The following is a 22,728-nucleotide window of genomic DNA, read 5'->3' on the forward strand; positions in this document are numbered from 1 at the left end:
ATGCTTGGTAAAGTAGAGGGTCAGAGAAAAATCGGAAGTCTCTCAATGAGATGGGTTGACACAGGGGCTGCAACAATGGGCTCAAGCATAGCAAGGATTGTGAGAATGGTGCAGGACCAGGCAGTGTTTTGTTCTGTTGTATGTAGTATCGTTATGAGTCAGAATGGACTCAATGGCACCTAAGAACAACAACCATTCCTTAATCTAAAAACTTTTGAGTGCTCTCTGAATTATGAATGGCTTGGTATTCAGGCCCTCCCAACATGATCATAATATATTTTTGGTGTTCTGCCCTGTGTCTCCCCCTAAAGAGGCTCAAGCTAAATTGCTTCCCACACACCCTTACCCTCTCCCGAAAAAGTCTTTTTTTTGCCAGCTTCTTGGCTGATATTATACTTCTTCCTTTGTCTAAATAACCCACATCTCTACCTATCAAATATTTATTCATTGGTTGGAGCTATTTTAAGGTTTAGAGACTGACAAGTAAGATACGAGTTGTTAACTTATATGGAATTAGTTACATAAATTGAATAATTACAATGACAATGTAATGAATTCAGTGGCAGAGAAAAATACGTATTTTATTGGAGGAACCCAAAGGAGGTGTACCTAACCTTGCAGGATTGGTAGAGGGAGAAGAGATTCCTGAAATAGGTGATACCTTTCCTAGTAGGCGTTTACCTGGAAGGTATAGGATAAAAAAGAAAACGAGGGAAAACATTTCATGCTAAGAAAACATACTAAGCAAAGGCACTGAACTATAAAATTGGAAACGTATTAGGGAAATGCAAACAATTTGGTGTTCCTAGAGTGTAAAGTCTGAGGCCAGACACTCCTGACAGTGGCCAGATTGTGGAAGGCCTGGTATACTGTTAGGGAGCTTGGATTTTATCTATAGGATAGTAGTTTTTAGATTCTCTTTTTGCAGAAGAACCCTGTCTTTATAGAAGTTTATGCAGAAGCCCTGTACAACAGATAATCTCAGAATTATGCTCTGGTTCAAGCAGAGATGCCCCGCCTGCCACACACCCACCTGTAGACAAACATACTTCCCCTCCTTTGAAAACCACTACTAGGTCGCTGTGAGTCGGCAGCTAACAACAACTAGAGGCAAAGAGGAGCCACTTAAGGGCTTTGAGTTTCAGAATGACATGATGTATTTGCATTTCAAAAATATATCACTCTCATAACTATGTAAAAGATAGATTTAAGGGATAGGACATCAGAGCAGATACCAGTGAAGAGACTATTGCAGTAGTTTGGATAAGAGGCTCCCTGAACCAGCTATAATAGAGTGATGGGTACAAGACTAGCCCTTCCACTGCGTAGAATATAAGACAGGACAATATGTATGAGATAACTGCTTTCGTATATTAGACAGTAGGCAGCCTAGACTGTAACCATCACCATTGCCCTGGCTGTGTGCCTACATACCGTTCCCCAACTGTGGTGCAGCGATTGGTCCAAGCAGAGGACAGTGGTCCCACTGAGCCAAGGAGGCAGAGGACAGAATTTTGCAGCTGAAGGAGCTGGAATCTGCCGGGCAGGACACCGGTGAGTCTTCAGCCAAGGGCTGAACTGTATGTGCTCAGGGCAAGACTACACAGACTTTCCAGAGAGCAGCTGAAATATTGACCACAAAATAGAGATAGAAGGGTCATCTGGACAATGATAGAGGCCTGACTTTGCTTCTTTAAAATTTTAATATCCTGGGCATCCAGCCGAGATATCAGAAAGATCATACCTCAAAAGACAGAAATTGAAGTTTAGTAAAGGTAAGTGATTTATTCATCCCTCTATAGTTAGAACTGGTAGTCAAGGGTTAACAAGCAAATAATTCGAGTTGGAGGTCCTGAGTTAAATCAGTGGTTCTCAACTTTAGCTGCACATTATAGTCCTCTGGGGAGCTTTGAAAGATCTCAATATCCAGACCACACTCTAGCCAGTTAACTTAGAATGTCTAGGAGTGGGACCCAGGCATCGTTATTTTTAAAGCCCCCATTTCCCCGTTGCCGCCGAGTTGATTTGACTCATAGCAACTGTGCAGCACAGAGTAGAACTGCCCCATAGGTTTTATAAGGCTTTTTATTTTTATGGAAGCAGATTGCCACGTTTTTCTTCTGGGGAGTGGCTGGTAGGTTTGAAATGCTAACCTTTTGGTTAGCAGCCAAGTGCTTTACCACTGTGTCATCTGAAAATCCACTTCATCGGATTTACCACTGTGTCATCAGGGCCCCTTAAAAAACTCCCTTAGGAGATTATAATTTGCAGCAAGGTTGAGAACCTCTGCTGTAGATCATACTTGGAGACATTTTGCCTGGTAAGAAAGAGAGAAAGCAGCACATTAAGGCACAGGTTTTTAACTTTTAGGGAGCATCAGAATTGCTTAGAAGTCTTGTTAAAACAGATTGCTGTCTTCCACCACACCCCCCAACCCCCACATCCCACCATTCTGCTGTCGTCCCCCCGCCCCGCCCTGTGCCAGGTTTTGTGATTCAGTAGGCCTGTGGTGGGGCCTGAGAATATGCATTTTTAACAAGTTTTCAGGGGATGTTGATGTTTCTGGTCAGGGGACCACACTTGCTTTGAGAACCACTGCCTTAAAGGGATAAGAAAGTTGAGAAATTTTTCTTTTAAGGATACAGGAGACCTGAGCATTTTGGGGGGGGGGGGTAGGGGGAGGGGGAGAAATAACTGAAAAGGACTAGTTAACATAATAATCTTGATCTTTTATACTTATTATCTGTTCAATCTGTATATGCTCAGACTGAAATTGAAATTGTCATTGTTAGGTGCCATTGAGTAGGTTTCAGCTCATAGCGACTGTATGTCAACAGAATGAAACACTGCCTGGTCCTGTACCATCCTTACAATCATTGCTATGCTTGAGCCCATTGTTGCAGACACTGTGTCAGCACATGTCATCAAGGGTCTTCCTCTCTTTTGTTGACCTTCCACTTTACCAAGCATGATGTCTTTCTCGAGCGACTGATCCCTCCTGACAACAAGTCCAAAGTATGTGAAACGAGGTCTCACCATCCTCACTTCTCAGGAGTATTTTTGCTCTACTTCTTCCAAGACAGACCTTATCTTAGGCTGGGGTTCTCTAGAGGAGCAAAACCAGTAAAGCCTATAAATGTATATAGAGAGATTTATATCAAGGAAACAGCTCACACGATTGTAGGGGTTGGACGTCAACATCCCAAGTCATTGGATCGGGGTAGAAGTCTTTCCCGATTCATGGAGCCACAGAAGCTGGTGAACCCAAGATGAGCAGGACAGAGAGCATGGCTCCCACTCACAGGCTTTGAAGGTCGGGGGATCCCCAGTCTCAGCAGGCAAGATCCCAAGGTTTCTCCTGATTCATGTAGCTTCAGGAGCTGGCCATCCCAGGATCGGCAGGTTGGGGAACAGGACTCTTGCTTGCAGACTGTGAAGATTAACAAATCGCAAGATGGACAGATAAGCTGCTAGCTCAAGCCCCAAGAACTAGAGGTCAGACGAGAGACAGCTGCTGGATCCAGACAAACCAATAACCCTTGCAAGGCAAGCAGGAAGGAAGTAGGTGGCGGAAGGTGGAGAGATGAAGGCTGAGGGCGTGGTGAGCCACCACAGGCCCCACCCCTGCCAGTACCACTCAGCAGATTCCATCATGGGGGTGATCACATATCAAATTTCAACAGGGAAGTGATTACATTATACAACTGCCAAAACACTGAGAATCATGGCCCAGCCAACTTGACATACAATCTTAACCATCACGGTCCTGTTTGTTCTTTTGCAAGTCCATGGTAGGTTCAATATTCTTCACCAACACCATACTTGAAAGACATCAATTCTTCTTCCGTTTTCCTTATTCATTGTCCAGCTTTTCCATGCATATGAGGCAATTGAAAATACCATGGCTTGGGTCAGGTGTACCTTAGTCCTCAAGGTGACATCTTTGCTTTTTAACATTTTAAAGAGCTCATTTGCAGCACATTTGCCCAATGCAATATGTTGGTTCGTTTCCTGACCGCTGCTTCCATGGGCGTTGATTGCGTGTCCAAGTAAAATGAAATCCTCGACAACTTCAATATTTTCTCCCTTTATCATGATGTTGCTTATTGGTCCGTTGTGAGAATTTTTGTTTTCTTTATGTTGAGGTGTAATCCATGCTGTCAGCTGTAGTCTTTGATCTTCATCAATAAGTGCTTCAAGTCCTCTTCACTTTCAGCAAGCAAGGTTATATCATCTGCATATTGCAGGTTGTTAAACTAAGTTCCATATAATCCTAAACAAAAGGAAAGGTAATTGTGCAGGGAATGTGTATAAATATAATGTTTTCTGAGTAATTTGATTTATTTATGCTGTGTTCTTCCATTGTCAGGATTGTTTGAACTATCAAAGAGGACTAGGAGCCAGAGATCCAGTTTGACTTTTTTATTAATTTGTCTAGAAACTTGAGAAGTCATTTATTCCTTAATATTTTTCTCATCTAAAATGCAATGAAATTAAAGTGCTTGACTCCCCCCCCCCCCCAAAATAGGATTCAGAAGCACAGTACAGGGCTAAAGAGGTTTAAAAAAAATTTTTTTTCCCCGTGTTATAGTACCTGGAATTTTTTTATGAGCAATTCAGTATAACAAGTAATTGTGAACTAATAAGCTAATCAAAGTGGAGAAGATTGCTTTTTTAAAACTGACTTTCTAAAACTGATTGTCTTTAGCTACTTATTAAGATTTGTGAACTCCAGAGTAGTTCATTTAAAAGTACTTGAAATATGATCTGTCCATTTACAAAGGAGTAGATCAATATCTTGTTTTAAAATATTTTAACTAAGAAGAAATCTATAGTGGTGTAAAAGTAAAATATTCTTGTTTAAGAAATTCAAGCTTAGAATAAGAGCCAACACTGTCTATTTTCCCTTATATCCTGAGTGCAGTCTGTTTTCATTATGGCTTATTGTTGTTAGCTGCAGTCCATTTAGCCCCCGGTTCATGGCAATCCCATGTACAATGGAAGAAATTGCTGTCTAGTCTTGTACCATCCCCATGATCAGTTGCGGATGAGACCATTGTGATCCACAGGGTTTTCATTGGTTGATTTTCATCAGGCTTTTCTTCCTAGTCTGTCTGAGTCTAGAAGCTCCACTAACACTCAAGCCTCCACTGACTGACAGATGGTGGCTGTGCATAGGAACATTGACTGGGAATCAAGCTTGGATCTCCAGCATGGAAGGCGAGAATTCTACTGCTATCAGTGCCCCCATTTTTTAGGGGTTAATTATTTCAAATAATAGGAATTTTTAGAATTATCACCAGAATAGGTTTTATTTAATTCAGCTATTTTTCCAAAGATTCCAACTATTTTTTCCAAATTTACCCTGTTCTTGTCTACTTTTTGCCTTCCTTAAAAAAAAAAAAAGGAATCATTTAACTTCTTGATGCTACCCTTTAAATTATTCAAGTAGAGATAATATAATTTCCATCATGAAAGGGATGGATGACTTAAATTACTGTTTGGTAAAGTTTTGAATTACATTGTGCTTTTGAAAGTTCGTGTCATTATTTATGCTATTATTTGGGCTCACCGTATTTTACCTTTCTTAACGCTGTACTTTAATTTCTCAATGCACACACAGTAACCATAATGGTGGTAATGAAGAAATGAGGAATTTTTGGTCCTATAGGGAGTAGAAATTTTCCAGTCCTTACAGAGGCGTTAGAAATTTGCTCCTCAGATTCTCAGTAACACAGAGTGCTTCCCTGCCGTTATCTCCTTGGCCCAAGTCATTGGAGTTGTGTTACTGAGGCAAAGCAGAAGGCAGGTGCATTTAAGCCTGCATCTGTCCCAGTTTTGCAGAATCAGTTGATGTGATGTGTGCCCAGTGTGGTTATTTGGAGAAATAAATAATTACTCCACATCTGGAAAATGGGGGATAATAATGATGCCTCCATTATAACGCACACATGTAAATTCCTTAGCCTTGAACATAGTAAGAACTCAGTGTCAATCGTTGTGGGAATTTTTTGAAAACAATATTGGAATCATAAGAAATTTGAATGTCTTTACTGACATTTTCCCCAAACTATATAAGATGTGGCTAACTTACTTCTGATAAAGCTTCAGTAGTAAAATCTCATTGTGAAAGCCTTTGCCCTTTGCCAAAAAAGGAAACTGGAGCCATCCCATTGCCCTACAATGATAACCTGCTGAGTAGTTTTTTTAAGTTTTTGGCACTAGAGGTTTTTTTTTTTTTTAACAATCCATAGTTTTCATTCCACGTATACAAACAACACACAATGTGTTCCTGAAATGATGCCAGAAAAATAATTTTTAAGATTTTAAAAATTAATCGCTCTTTTGGAAGAAAATATACCACTTTATATAGTTTAAAAAAATGTAAATTTCCACTGAAAATGTGTTTTGTAAACTAACTCTAAAGTGCTTAATTCTAAAATTGAAGAAAATTTGGGTAATTTTACTACCTTTGTCTAACAAAGCCTACTTTTGAAGAAAATTTTGAAGCTGAATATTTCTGATCAACTTCTATTTCTATTTACCTATTGAACATTGTGAAGCCCTGGTGGCACAGTAGGCAGTTTGAATCCACCAGTTGTTCCTTGGAAACCCTAGAGAGCAGTTCTACTCTTTCCTGTAGGGTCGCTATGAGTCGGAATCAACTTGGCGGCAATGGGTTTGTTTTTAGTTTATTGAGCGCTGGGCAAAGTCGGAACTCATGAACCAGTTTCTTTTTTTTTTTTTTTTATTTGTGTGGGTGTTTTGTTTTATGAGCTCCCAAAGCAGGTCACACTTGGATATGATATATACTCAGGAAGGTAATTTACATACTTGCCTTTCCTGATCTTTCAGTTTTCTTTTAAAAAGCTTCCTCAAAAGGTGTTGGTAATACCTACTCACGTATATACTTTATTTCTACGTTGCTTTTACTTTTGTTCTGTTGACCACACACTTCTGCCTTCAAGAACTAAAAACATTTTTTAATCAGAAAATACTTATGGCAAGTTCACTATTAAGTTTCATCTCTTTTTCTTTTGCTAACTAGGTACCTGTGGAGGGGGGACAGGAGCAGCAAACAGATCCCACCAAAGGGCGATGCCTGAGGAGAACTGTGAGCGTCCCTTCTGAGGGTCAGTTTCCTGAGTACCCACCAGAGGGCGCCGCCAAACTGGGTAAGCTAATACAGGCAGTCCCCTGGGTTAGGAACATCTGATTTACGTAGAACTGGTAGTTATGAACCAATCCCCATAAAGCTTATTTTATTAAAAATTCGAGGTGCATACAAGTGGTTCATAATAAATGGGCACTACTTTGTGACACACATCAAAACATTGTTATTATTACTGTATTATGTTAAAGGTGTTTTCGTGTGTGTAGAAGCATTTCTTTAATGTTTTTATACATGGGCAGGTACACATGGGAAGGTACACTGTATACTATATATTAAAACAGACATTTGACTAACTGATGTTAGATACCATACCTGACTGTTCTGGCTTACGTACAAATTCAATTTACAGACAGACTTAGGAACAGAACTCGTTCATAATCTAGGGACTGCTTGTAATAAAAGGATAGAAAGTCTAAGCTTTTATTGGGTAATTTATGGATTTATTATCGTTACAGTAAAACAAAACATCTTATATTTCCTGTTCAGCACATTGAAATCAGTAGCATGTTAACTGAGAGTTAGAGGTCATTGGAGAGCTCTGTTTTTTGTAACCATGTGACAGCAAAGTTATTTTACAGAGATAGCATTTGTCTTAGCACTGACAAGATTGTGTTTCAGTTCCAGGTAGACTGGATGATGAGATTGTTTTGGGGCTCTCAATTTTGAAAGATTAGGTGATCTTGTTGAAGCTCTAAGAGACTTAGAGGATTCAGTGTATGGAAACTATATTGAGTGATTTGAATGTGTCCCATTCATACTGGATATTATCTTGTACAGTGTAATGTCAGATCAGGTTAATTTAGCTAAGCTATTTTATTTTTGTGTATCTCATGTGAGTTACATTCAGTACTATGGTTGAAATGGGTAACAGGAGAGAAATCAGAGAAACCCCACTTGAGCTGTTTTACACTAAGGGAATTAATATTAATATCAAAGCAACTCTTTACCCTGTTTGCCAGGAAGTGTGTGCTGTTTGGTGTTTTTCATGCTTGCCAGTGTATATTTAGATTATTCTAAATTATTAGATTATTAGACCAGTCAAATAATTTTAAGGGAACATAATTAAGATAAAATATTAAAGAAATTTGAAAAGTACAAAGTACTTTATATCTTGGTATTATTTGCTTAGTGAGCCATAGACATTCAGTCATAGACATTTAGTAGGCAGATAAAATAAAGTTGTTTATTTTCTGTGTTAGGCAATATGGATAATACTGTGATTTTTGGTCGTATTTTTTTTAATCAGAGTTTTTTGTTTTCCTTTTTCTTCTTTTCATTTTCTAAATGGAATGCAGAATTCTTAGTCAGAATTTGAATCTTTAATTTCTCTTTTAATCCTTTAACAGTTTTTGCTTTTGTAGAGAATTTTGTCAGGTTAGCAGACACCTTTCTCTAAGGAGTCATACTTGGAGAAGCCAGATTTTCCTCTCATCTTATTTCCACTGTACTTCTTTGGCGTGTGTAGAAACCAGTTTAGGTGTGGGCCTAAATTATACTACAAACCTGTTTGGGTGTAACTGTTTTACACCTTGTTTACAGCAGTGGAGTGGGTTTTATATTTCACACACAAGTTTTATGCGAATTGAATTGGCCCAGACTCACCTTCTTTCAACTCCTTTGCTTTCATTATTTGTAATGTTATATTGATGGCTGTCTTTGCCACCTTTGTAGCATCCTTTGCCTGTTCAAGCTTCTACCCAACAAAAGTCAATGGATTTTAAGGAGGTGCAATCACAGTCTGAAGAATTATTATAGTATAACAGAAGAGACAACTCTATAGCAAAATGGTAAATATCTACAGTGTTCCAGGTACTGGATCCAAAGACACACTAAGATGAGGCGGCACAGGTATCTGGTCCAGAGCCAATATTCCACCTCTGTCCTTGGCAACAAGTATAGTAGCCATCCTGATTCATCACTGTCCATGATCAGTTTAGGAGTGGATTTCCTCAATTAGCACTAACAGATATTGCCCATAATGTTAGAGCCAGAAAGTCTACTTCTAGAGCCATTTTTCTTTACATGCCAATCTGATCTTGAATTAGAGAATTACTCCGTGTTCTGTTTTTATCTGCTAGTGATTTTGTCTTGAGACAAAATTTCCTACTGTCAAATATTTCATTGAGATATTGATGAATATGTAAGGTTCTTTGTCAGTCCCTAAGAATAAAAAGAGGTGTAAGATAAGGTCTCTGCCTTTAAGAAAGTTTTTATATAGTTAGGAAGACAGGATGCATACCCATTGAAACAAATACATAAGTTAATATATAAAAAATCAATTGTATTTCCATATGCCAGCAACAAACAGAAAATGAAATATCTTTTATTTGCCATAGCCTCATAAAATTGCAAACATCTAGGGAAAAATATTATGAAAGATGTGTGAGATTTCTACACAGAAAGTTATAAAACATCATTGAAAGAAGTTTAAAAAGACTTAAATGAGAGCTATACCATAATCATGGTTTAAAAGACTCAATAGTATCTCTAAATTCTCTTAAAAATCAAAATTCTAACAAAGTTTTGTTTCCCCTAAAATTGGCAAGTTGATCCTGAAATTCATATGGAAATGTCAAAGGCCAAGAATAGCCAAGATGAAAAAAAACAAGGTGGGAAGACAATCTACAGTATCAAGATTTATTTTAAAATTACAGTAAGTTATTGGTGGAAGAACAAACTATTGAAACAAAATGGAGAGTCTCTTATTAAGTTCTCAAGTGATGCAAACCTACTAAAGCCAATTTTATTTTACTCACATGAGCTAATTTTAGGTTAGGAGTTATAACATTTTTTTCTACAGGGAAATGAGTTCTCAGTTCTAAGTTGTCAAGACCATAAATCCCTCTACCCTGGAAGTGGAAGTTTGGATTCCTGATCTGCTCTCTTATCTTCCTCCCTGGTTTACTGCGGCGAAGATGACACCAGGGCAGTACTACCATTTATGGCTGTGAAAATTATGCATTGACCAGTTCCTTGTTGTCATTGTTAGGTGTCATCCAGTCGATTCTGACTCATAGCGACCCTGTGTACAACAGAATGAAACACTCTCTGGTCCTGCACCATCCTCACAATAGTTATTATGCTTGAGTCTATTGTTGCAGCCACTGTGTCAGTCCGTGTCATTGAAGGTCTTCCTCTTTTTCATTGACCCTCTACCAAGCATGATGTCCTTCTCCAGGGACTGATCCCTCCTGATAACATGTCCAAAGTACGTGAGACAACGTCTCGCCATCCTCACTTCTAATGAGCATTCTGGCTATACTTCTTCCAAGACAGATTTGCTTGTTCTTCTGACAATCTATGGTATATTCAGTATTCTTCTCCAATGCCATAATTTAAAGGCATCAATTCTTCTTTGGTCTTCCTTATTCATTGTCCAGCTGTCATGGATTGAATTATGTCCCCCCAAAATGTGTGTATCAACTTGGTTAGGCCATGATTTCCAGTGTTATGTGGTTGTCCTCCATTTTGTGATTGTAATTTTATGTTGAGAGGATTAGGGTGGGATTGTAACACCACCCTTAATCAGATCATTTCCCTGATCCAAGGTAAAGGGAGTTTCCCTGGGGTATGGCCTGCACCACCTTTTATCTCTCAAGAGATAAAAGGGAAGCAAGCAGAATGTTGGGGACCTCATACCACCAAGAAAGCAGCACAAGGAGCAGAGTGCATCCTTTGGACACGGGGTCCCTGGGCCTGAGAAGCTCCTCAACCAGGGGAAGATTAAGGACAAGGACCTTCCTCCAGAGTGGACAGAGAGAGAAAGCCTTTCCCCTGGAGCCAACACCCTGAATTTGAACTTGTAACCTACTGGACTGTGAGAAAATAAATTTCCTTTTGTTAAAGCCATCCACTTGTGGTATTTCTGTTACGGCAGCACTAGATGACTGAGATACCAGCTTTCACATGTGTATGAGGTGATTGAAAACACCATGGCTTGGGTCAGGTGCACCTTAGTCCTTAAGGTGACATCTTTGCTTTTCAACACTTTAAGGAGATCTTTTGCAGCAGGTTTGCCCAATGCAATGCATTGTTTGATTTCTTGTCTGCTGCTTTCGTGGGCATTGATTGTGAATCCAAGTAAAATGAAATCCTTGACACCTTCAATCTTTTCTCCCTGTATCATGATGTTGCTTATTGGTCCAGTTATGAAGATTTTTGTTTTCTTTATGTTGAGGTATAATCCATACTGAAGGCTGTACTCTTTGATCTTCATCAGTAAGTGCTTTAAGTCCTCTTCACTTTCAGGAAGCAAGGTTGTGTCATCTGCATAACACAGGTTGTTAATGAATCTTTCTCCAATCCTGATGTTGCATTCTTTTTCATATAGTCCAAACTTCTCAGATGCAGTTGTGATCCTAGATTTGTAGTTATTTCACATATTTTCCAGTAGGTGGCACTAAAGTGTCTTAAATAAAGGATTCCTTTTTCTAATTCACAGGAGTCATTTTTATAGCATGTTGGTAGGGTTGCTCCAAAGCCAGAAGCCCTGGGGAAAGAAACCATGAAGGCAGCCAATGTTTAACTGTGGGCCAGCTACTTGCTAGATTGACAAGACCTATAAATTAGCCTAACATACTTTTTTCCCCCAAAACCAAAAAAAAAAAAAAAAAAACCCACTGCTGTTGAGTGCATTCCGACTCATAGCGACCCTGTAGGACAGAGTAGAACTGCCCCATAGAGTTTCCAAGGAGCGCCTGGCAGATTTGAACTGCCGACCTCTTGGTTAGCAGCCGTAGCACTTAACCGCTATACCACCAAATATGTTCTGTTCTTCTACTTTGACCAGTATACCTTCATAACAATATGAAAGGCAAGGTTAGAATTTTCAAATAGGCTGCACACTATGAGAGGCCCCACGTGCATGTGTACAGAGAACCCAGCCTGTACATTCAAGCTCTTTGGGGACTGGTGCCCAAGAGGACCAGAGTAGAGCCCTGTAAAATGTGGGGCCAAGTTAGGGGCTATTTTACTTAGTCCTAAAACAACATTAATCCTAGTAAATCACTATGATGGTTGGAGAATTGGGTGGGAAGGGGAATGGGTGGCATTAACAGTCAGGAATGGCTTTTACTTTATTTTTTAATGAACAGATTTTATCCTTAAGGAAATAGATATTTATAGATAAATATTATTGCTGGAATGAGACTGGATTCAGCATCAATTTTATATCTTTTTCATTTTTTTTAAATTGTGCTTTAGGTGAAGGTTTACAGAGCAAATTAGTTTCTCATTAAACAATGCACATACTGTTTTGTGACATTGGTTGCCAACCCCACAACATGTCAACACTGTCCCCTTCTCGATCTTGAGTTTCCTGTTACAGCTTTTCTGTTCCCTTCTGTCTTCTCATCCATGCCCCTGGGCCAGTGTGCCCATTTAGTCTCATTTTGTTTTATGGGCCTATCTAATCTTTGGCTGAAAAGTGAACCTCAGGAATGACTTCAGTACTAAGTTAAAAGGGTGTCTGGGGGCCATAGTCTTGGGGTTCTCCAGTCTCTCAGAGCAGTAAGTCTGGTCTTTTTGTGTAAGTTAGAATTTTGTTCTGCATTTTTCTCCAGCTTTGTCTAGGACCCTCTGTTGTGATCCCTGTCTGTCATGGATTGAATTATGTCCCCCCAGAATATGTGTCAACTTGGTTAGGCCATGATTCCCAGCATTGTGTGGTTGTCCTCCATTTTGTGATTGATACAATTTTCCTGTGTGTTGTATCTGCCTGTGGTTAATGAGGCAAGATTAGATTATGTTAAAGAGGATTAGGGTGGGATGTAACACCCTTGCTCAGGTCATGTCTGTGATCCAATATAAAGGGAGTTTCCCTGGGGTGAGGCCTATACCACATTTTATCTTACAAGAGATAAACGGAAAGGGAAGTAAGCAGGGGGGGGGGTGTGGAGGGAACACCTCACACCACCAAGAAAGTAGCACCAGGAGCAGAGCTCATCCTTTGGACCAGAGGTTCCCACACAGAGAAGCTCCTAGACCAGGGGAAGATCAGGACAAGGACCTTCCTCCAGAGCTGACAAGGAGAAGAGGCCTTCCCCTGGAACTGGTGCACTGAATTCGGACTTGTAGCCTACTAGAGTGTAAAAGGATAAATTTCTCTTTGTTAAAGCCGTTCACTTATGGTATTTTTGTTATACCAAAACCAAACCCAGTGCCGTCATAGTGATCCTATAGGGCAGAGTAGAACTGCTCCATAGAGTTTCCAAGGAGCGCCTGGCGGATTTGAACTGCCGACCCTTTGGTTAGCAGCCGTACCACTTAACCACTATGCCACCAGGGTTTCCATTTCTGTTATAGCAGCACTAAATGACTAAGACACTGTCAGTGCAGACGGTGGTGGAAGCTGTGCTAGTTGTGATCCGTTAGTCCTTTGGACTAATTGTTCCCTTATGTCTTTGGTTTTCTTCATCCTTCCTTCCCCAGTCAGGGTGAGACCAGTGGAGTATCTTAGATGGCTGCTCACAAGCTTTTAAGATCCCAGACTTTACTCACCAAAGTAGGATGTAGAACATTTTCTTTATAAACTATGTTATGCCAGTTGAGCTAGATGTCCCCTGAGACCATGGGCCCCTGCCCTCAGCCCAGTAATTTGGTCCCTTATGGAGTTTGGATGTGTCTGTGGAGCTTCCATGACCATGCCTTGGCCAAGTAGTGCCAGCTTCCTCAGTATTGTGTACTGTCTTACCCTTCACCAAAGTTACCACTTATCTGTTGTTATTGTTTTTCCCTCACCGCCCCTCTCCTTGCTCGTAACCATTAAAGATTGTTTTTTCTGTGTGTAAGCCTTTCCATGAGATTTTATAATAATGGTCTCGTACAATATTTGTCCTTTTGTGGCTGACTTATTTCACTCAGCATAATGCCCTCCACATTCATCCATGTTGTGAGATGTTTCAGAGTCATCATTGTTCTTTATTGTTGCATGGTATTCCGTTGTGTGCATGTACTGTAGTTTGTTTATCCTTTCATCTGCTAGGTTGTTTCCATCTTTTTGCTGTTGTGAATAATGCTGCAATGAACATGGACATGCATATGTCTATTGGTGTGATGGCTTTTATTTCTCTAGAATATATTCTTAGGATTGGGATTGCTGGATCATATGGTATTTCTATTTCTAGCTTTCTAAGGAAGTGCCGTATCATTTTCCAAAATGGTAGTACCATTGTACATTTCCACCAGCAGTGCATAAGAGTTCCAAGTTCCCCACAGCCTCTCCAACATTTATTATATTCTGTTTTTTTTATTTGTGCCAGCAATGTTGGGGTGGGATGGTATCTCAATGTAGTTTTGATTTGTATTTCTCTAATGGCTAGTGATTGTGCACGTGTCCTTTTGTGTCTGTTAGCTGCCTGAATATCTTCTTTGGTGAAGTGTCTGTTTATATCCTTTGCCCATTGTTTTTAAATTGGATTACTTGGTTTTTTGTTGTAGAGGTGTTGGATTTTCCTATAGATTTTAGAGATTAGACCTTTGTCATCGTCAAAAATTTTTTCACAGCCTGTAGGTTCTCTTTTTACTTTCTTTGTAAAGTCTTTTGATGAGTATAAGTGTTTAATTTTAGAAGATCCCAGTCATCTAGCTTATCTTCTGGTTAGGAATGGTTTTTGGATTCAGCCTGGACTTCTGGGAGAAAAGTGGCAGATTGAATACAAGCATTTAATTTTACTTCTTCCAGAAACCCCACTAAAGATATAATACAGGGATTTTTTTTTTTTGTTTTGTTTTGAAGACACAGTCCTTTAAGGATGGGTAGAATGAGAGAAAAGAAACAACTACACACATAAGAAAATTGAAAGCTGCGAAACAAATGGAATGTAGTAAATTACCTAGCTGGTTTAAGAAACTCAAATCTTAATCTGTCAATGAGGAAAGCCAAGAACTAGCCTGATTTTTATGACAGAAAACAAACAGCTCAAGAACCTATGGTCCTGGGAATCTATAGTAGTGATGCAGGGGAGTTGGAATGGCAGATATGGCACAGATAAAATAGAGCCTGTGTGGAAGCTCCAGAAGCAAACGCATGCCCAAGTCTTCTTTTCCTCTTTCTGTTGAACAATTGCACTTTCCATTCTCCATCCCTACCCTTTTATAAGACTGGAGATTTAAATCTCCGGAGAGGAAAAATCAAGGGTCTCTGGATTAAGGGATACCTGGCAAAATCGAAGGCAGGACACATTACCCGATAGAAGGGAATTAAGTGAGCATCTGCTTACTGGATGATGAGACTCCACCATCATTTTTCCCTCACTTGCCTTTACCCTCCAGGCAGGAGATTTTAAGGGTATTACTCTCTTGGGTATCTAGCCCAAGAGGAACAACCTAAATATGATAGCATTCCCAAGCATCAGACCTAGGCAGACCACTCTACTGTAAAGTTCATCATCAGGGAGCCCTACCCTGTGTTCAGACCTTCCAATCAACTTTTTGGTCTTCAACTTTTAAATAGCAGGCAACCAAAGGGTAGCAGATATCTGAAGAAAAGCCTCTACCATGAAAGAGATAGCCCAAAGCAAACAAACATACTTTAAAAAAAAAAAAAAAAACACACTTCTGGAGGAACAGAGAGTAGGTAGAGAATAGAAAACTTAAAAAAAAAAAAAAAACCATTACTATCCTCAGAGATAAGAATTACATACATGAAACAAGAACTGCTTTACGAAGCCAAAGAACTAAAAAAAAATTAGAGTGGAAATAAAACTCAGTAGAAGGCTTGGAACATGAAATTGAGGAGATACTCCAGAAAACAGAGGGGGAAAAAAAGATAAAAATAATTAGAGAACCAGTCCAGGAAGTCCAGCATCAAAACACTGTGAGTTTGAGAAAAATGAAAAGAAGGGGAGGAAATCACTAACAAAATAATTAAAGAAAATTTCCCAGAACTGAAGGATATGTAACAGTTTCCGGATTGAAAGGGCTCACCGAGTGCCTATGGCAAGTCATGTTTTCGTGAAATTTCGCATTGTCTCTGGTGACAAGGAGGCAGTCTTACAAACTTCCAAAAAAGGGAAAAAGCAGGTTATGGACAAAGAATCAGGCATCAGTGCCTAAAGACTTCTTATCATCACATCAGAAGCTAGAAAACATTGAGTAATGCCTTCACGTTCTGGAGGAAAATTATTTGCAACCTAGAATTCTGCATTCCCTTGTAAACCATTAATCTAGTGTGTGGGTAGAATCTAGATAGTTTCAGACATGCAAGATTAAAATAAACATTTTTTTAAAAGATGACCTTCCATGCATGATTTCTTCTGAAGCTACTGGAAAGTAAGCTTTACCAAGAATGAGGAAGGTGTGGGTTACGGGACTAGAAGTCCCTTATCCAGCACAGGAGAGAGACAACAGGAACCCTTGGGAGAATGCTGTAGAGAGAGCCAAGGTAAACAACTCTACCAGGCATAGAATGAAAGACAACCAGCTCATTTGGGGCCGCTCAGAAGAAAACTTCAGGAAGACAAAATTGATACAACAAGTAAATGAATAAAGTGATCTAGATCACAGGCAGTGAATTTGGAGTTAAATAATAAATATAGAAGTATAGGCAAAGGAATAACCAAGCAATAACTACAGGAGAAACAAACTAGTTCAGGACATACAGAATGCTTATATAGCACTTCTATGCATTAGGCACTTTACATATATAAACTCATTTAATCCTTGTTAAATCCATGGGGTAGATACTATTATTATGACCATTTTATAGGTAAGGAAACTGAGGCACAGGAATGTTAAATAACTTGCCTATGTAACTAGACAATGCAAAGGTAGGATTTGAACTCAGGCAGTCTGCCTTCTAGGTGTATGTTCTCGAGCACTATACTATATTATACGTAGATTTACCATGTGGCTGAACTCTAAATAGCATAGGTAGTCATAATATCGTTTATCCTTGCCAAGAATACCATGTAACTATATAGGTTGGCAGTTCGAGTCCGCCAGGTGCTCCTTGGAAACCCTATGGGGCAGTTCTACTCTGTCCTGTAGTGTCGCTATGAGTTGGAATCGGCTCGACGGCACTGGGTTTTTTTTTTTTTTTAATATAGGAGAGGTGAAAGAATAGGAAGCATGTATGCATGGTTTGTACTGGGGTGGGGGTAGAGGAAAAAGTCAAATTCTCATCTTCGGTAGTAGTAGACAGTCAATGGATAATGTCTAAAGTGGAAAAATTTGAAGTATTGTTTAGTGATTTGGTGGTAACTCCCAAAATAATTAACTAAGAAAGACGAGAGTAGTTGCTTCTGGGGAAAGAGTGGGGCTAGGGATTGCTGTTCATTTTAGCAAGCCTTGTAGAACCAGAAGATTCTAAACTATGTGTATGTATTATTTGATTAAAGAAAAAAAGCTCAAATTGACAAAATTGGGAAAGGGCATATACAGTTCACAGGAAAGAAAATTAAAATGGCATTTAAACATGAGAAAAAGGCTCTGTACCTCATTTATAACCAGATAAAAGTAAATTAAAACTGTAATGAGCTGTCAATTTCTACCTATGAAATTAGCAAAGATAAAAATGTTTGTGTTAAAAGGATAGGAGGAAATAAGCATTCTAGTCCATTAATGCCAAATTGCCTTTACAGAGGGTAGCTAGCCTCTATAGGATTCAGTTTGGCAGAAATATCCATCCCTTTTGCCCCAGGAGCAGTCTACTTCTAGGAATTTATCCTACAGATTGCCCAGTCATTGCATCATTGTTTATAATAACGAAAGAGCAGAAACAACCTATGTATCCATTAAGAGGAGATTCTTTAAATAAATTATGTTAAATCCATATAATGGACTACTAAAAACAACCAGTTGTCATCAGGGTAGAATTGTGCTCCGTAGGGTTTCCAATGGCTGATGTATGAAAAAGAAAAAGGTAGTTGTCTGTGTACTCATATGAAACAATTTCTAAGATACATTGTTAAGAGGGAAGACAATCAAGTGCAGAAATATATTTGAACATTATACTGTGATTTGTGTAAAGTAATGGCATATGCATATATGCGTATAAACAAGTATGTGTGTGTAAAACTCTAGAACGGTATAGAAAAGCCTTTAACAGTGGTTGCCTCTGAAGAACTGGACTTCTCATGGACCAGAGTGAGAGAGAGATTAACTTTTCATTATATAATTTTAACCTCCTAATCTTTAATCAAATGACTGAGTTAATTATCCCCAAGTAATAATAATGACAGTAATATTGATAACAATGGTAACAAGAAGGAAGAGAGAGGGAAAAAAAGAAGAAACCCACCTGTACTGAAGGTACCTTTCAGTTTTTTATGATATACTAGATTTTAAAAGTATAAATAAAATCTTAGGGAATTACCTGGGAGGGTATATTATATAGATGCCAACCATTGAGTTTTATACTACTGAAAGGTATTGTTTTAAAATTTAGCTTAAAAGTCTCTTTTTACTCTCCAGTCATTAATTTGCAATAGAATATTAACTTGACCATTAAAGCTGCTTGGTTTTTTGTTTTTTTTTTTTTTTTTTGATGGGAGATGCTTTAGGTGAAGGTTTACAGAGCAAATTAGTTTCTTGTTAAACAATTAACTAATTATTAATTATGACATTGGTTGCCAACCCTGCGATGTGTCTACGCTCTCCCCTTCTCGATCTTGGGTTCCCCATTTTCATTCATCCAGCATTCCTGTCCCTTCCTGCCTTCTCGTTCCTGCCCCTGGGCTGATGTACCCATTTAGTCTCCTATGTGTGGTTGAGCTTCATGTGTTTTTGTTTGTGTTATGGGCCTGTCTAATCTTTGGCTGAAGGGTGAACCTCAGGAGTGACTTCAGTACTGACTTAAAAGGGTGTCTGGGGGCCATACTCTCAGAGTTTCTCCAGTTTCCGTTAGGCCAGTAAGTCTGGTCTTTCTTTGTGAGTTTGAATTTTGTTCTACATTTTTCTCCAGCTCTGTTCCGGACCCTCTGTTGTGATCCCTGTCAGAGCAGTTGCTGGTGGTAGCCAGGCACCATCTAGTTGTGCTGGACTCAGTCTGGTAGAGGCTGTGGTAGTTGTGTTCCATTAGTCCTTAGAACTAATCTTTTGCTTACGTCTGGTTTTCTTCATTATCCCTTGCTCCAAATGGGGTGGGACCAATAGGCTTACATTAGATGCTTGTTCACAAGTTTTTAAGACCCTGGACGTAAAACAACTTAGTTTTCATTTACCTTCGGTAAAGAAGTTGAATCTGACTAACCAAGAATAACCTCTCTTGGATTCCTCAGGAATGTTAAAAAGGATATTTTCTTCTCCTTGACTCCTTAAACATAGCTGAAATTTCAAGAGCATAAATACTGTGGATCATAAATACTGTGACCATGATTTAATTATTATTTTTATTGTTCATATATTTTCCAATGAATTCAAAACCCAAAGGACACAATAGTTAAATATATGAGTGTGTACTTAGGTTCATACACAGGTCACCTTTAGACTCAAAGCAACCTTTTCTCTTAAGATCTGAGAATGCAGTTTTTCTGCCTTGTTTAGGAATATTTTTGTTATTTGTTGATGTATTGAGTAATTAAAATTCTGGAGAAAGTAAGAAAAATTGCTTATAAGTCTTTTATTTTATGGTTTTTCATGGAGTGATGGTGAAGAGCCTCACAAATAGTATTAGGCTAACAAAATGGTCGTCTTTCAGCTCTTAAAACAGTCCCAGCTTCCAACTTGATATTACAGATTTGTCATTGCTCTACACAGAAACTAAATAAATGAAATATGAACTATAGGGTTGTTGAACCGGTATTGTATTTCAAATCACCACTCTGAATTCAGGCTACTTTCTAATGCTGTATTAGTTAGCCTTATGTTAAGATTTTCTTTATCTCATTTTTCCCCTCCAAATATTGTCCCACAGTCATCCACTTCAGAGAAATAGTTTGAGAATGAAATTAGAGAGTCAGTAAATATCATTGTACAGCCATAAGTACTATAAACAGTTATTACAGTTACAACTGTTGATTTTGATAAGGGCAAAATTGGTAAATTCAGTTGTCACAGTTACAAGTTGCAATGCTGAGTGTGCCTGGTTGTACTCTTTGACTGTGCTGTTGGTTGGTATCGGAACCGTAGTGGTGTTAATGAACAAGGTTACCATGCTTGTTAAGATTTTATTACTAGGAAATAGCTTTGATTAAATATTTTCTAATTTCTGTACAGAATGAGAATACAGATGAGAGAATAGATTATTTTAATAAAAGAAAATTTCCATTTTGTCCTTTTTACTGCACTTCAAGTTGATGTTATAAACTTGTACACTATTGTTGGAGTTCAGGTTATTAAGAAATTGACTAATATATCAAAACTGCACAAGCAGATTTAGAAGCTAATTCACAGAGTTCACCACTTTAGAAGAAAAAAATAGACATCTGTAGACAGAATTTTCCATTCTTTCTGGAAAGGCTGCTTTTATCAAAGGCAGTGGTGGGCAGTGGAAATGGTACAGCCTTTGAAGATGTCCTACCCTTAATCCAAATTCCAACTCTTCTGCTTATTTTCGCTAAGCTTCAACTTCCTTATCTGATACGACATATGTTATGATTTGAAAGAATGCAAGACCAACAACATAAACTTCTTATAAAATCATGGAACCAGGGAGATAATAGAGTAAGTATTACGTTTCTCATTTTGCTTGGACAGGTTTAAATGAATCCAATAAAGAAATTTCAGGTGTGACATCTTAGGATGCATCCTATATGAAATTTCAGGTGTGACATCTTAGGATGCATCCTATATCTATATTTAATGTCTTTACTCATTTGAGGTTTTTTCCATTTTCACGTGCACATTTAGGCAAATTCATTTCTTCTAAAGTACAGTCATTCCTGTCTGGAGAGGAGATGAGAAGGCAGAAGGGTATAGGAGCTGGCTGAATGGACACAGGGAATACAAATACAGGGTGGAGGGGAGGAATGTGCTGTCTTATTAGGGGGAGAGCACCTAGGAGTACAATAGCAAGGTGTATATAAATTTCTGTATGAGAGACTGACTTCATCTGTAAACTTTCACTTAAAGCACAATAAAAAAAACAGTTAAATAATGTGGTACAGTCATAATTCACCATTCTGTTATTTAATAGAAGAAGAAAGATGGGGATGGGGTTGTTTATAATTCACCCTGAGATATGTTTTTGAGACTTGATCTAGGCCCCTGGCTGTCACAGAACCTTTTCTGAAGAGTTAGGAAAAGTATATATTCAAATAAGTCGAGCAAAGTTAGCTGAACATTGCTTAGTTGAATTGCCTTTTTTTTTTTAAATGCCGCCCAGGTTTGGCTAAGTGATTTACCAAAGCGTTTTTAGTTTGTATTGCAAACAGAAGGATTTATAAATCACATTGGTAGAAACTCTAGTTTGGTGTGTATACAAAACATACTGGAGCTGCCTCCAGGGATGAAGCATTTGTTTTGTTATGACCCCCTTGGCATCCACCTGCCAACTGATCTCTATAGTAACAATACTTAACAAGGCAAGTTCCCCAGTTTCTCATAAAGCTGCTGTGTTTACTGAATTGTTCTGATTATTTTCTCTGAAATTTGTGGCCTGTTCTTTTCCTCTTGTCTTCAGATGTTTTCATGTTAATTTTTTTGTTTTTAATTGATATTTAATACAGAACAAAGGAAATTTCCCTCAATTTCAATTTTTTTTTCCTGCTTACAAAATTAATTATTTTTATTTATCTGTGTTCAGCATGTGCTTTTTAATTTTAGAGAGTAGAGAACAACATAGGAAGAATCTAGGGTAAAAAAAAAAGGGTAGAAGGGTGAAAAGAACATGAATTCACAGGATGAGAAGGAAGTAAAAGAGACACAATTAAAAGAATTGATAACAGAAAAAGATCATTACCATCTCAGTCCATTTTTCCAATTAAAGGCTTTTGGTTTTTTTTTCCCCTCTCACTTTAATCAGAGTAGTGCCATCAAAGAGTCAAAAGCATATTTAAACAACTCTTTTATAATTAATTTTTGGTAGTAGGGTATATAGAAAAGTACTCAGATGTGTCTGTTAGGAACCAGATGCACTAGAGAGGGAGCCATTGAAACAGTACGTCAGGTGTGAGAGGGAGGGAGGGAGGGAGGGAGGGAGAAAGATACTTTTAAGGCAGAACATCATTAGCAGTGCATCTGACTGTCAGATAAAATAGCCTTAGAGTAGCCACTAAAACGCTAGAAAACTGCACAATGGTAAGTAGGACACCAAGAAAAGAAACTGCATGCAGAATAGAAGGAGAAAGTTTGCCCTCTCCTGATGGTCTTTGACACCAGTGGTATAGCATAAGGTTACAGGTTTAGGATGAGCTTTTATAACTTAATATGTTACTCTGGTTAGTAAGGGTTGCTATGAGTCCGAATCAACTCAACGCAGCAGATTTGTGGGGTTTTTTTTTTTTTTTTTTTTGGCTTATATATGCTTTAGCTTTCCTAAAGCTTAGCAATGAGTTTAATTGTTCTAGTTATGCTTAATAATGCATTCAGGTGTAGTACTATGTCACCTTTAATTGACACAGCAATTTAAAGGAAAATTACATTCTTACAGAATCTCATGTGCTCATCCATATAGA

General features: G+C 38.5%; 1 protein-coding gene across 7 annotated transcripts in view; it reads left to right on the top strand.

The window, feature by feature from the left end:
• Positions 1-22,728, top strand: part of RASAL2 (RAS protein activator like 2) — a 432,719-nt gene that overhangs the window by 252,125 nt on the left and 157,866 nt on the right. For all 7 annotated transcript variants that reach the window (XM_049868388.1, XM_049868389.1, XM_049868390.1 and 4 more), the window contains exon 3: positions 7,049-7,175. In XM_049868388.1, coding sequence (XP_049724345.1) covers positions 7,049-7,175 — 127 coding nt within the window. The remainder of the gene's footprint in view (positions 1-7,048; positions 7,176-22,728) is intronic.

Source organism: Elephas maximus, chromosome 24 (assembly GCF_024166365.1).
Source record: "Elephas maximus indicus isolate mEleMax1 chromosome 24, mEleMax1 primary haplotype, whole genome shotgun sequence".
Classification (NCBI taxonomy): Eukaryota; Metazoa; Chordata; class Mammalia; order Proboscidea; family Elephantidae; genus Elephas; species Elephas maximus.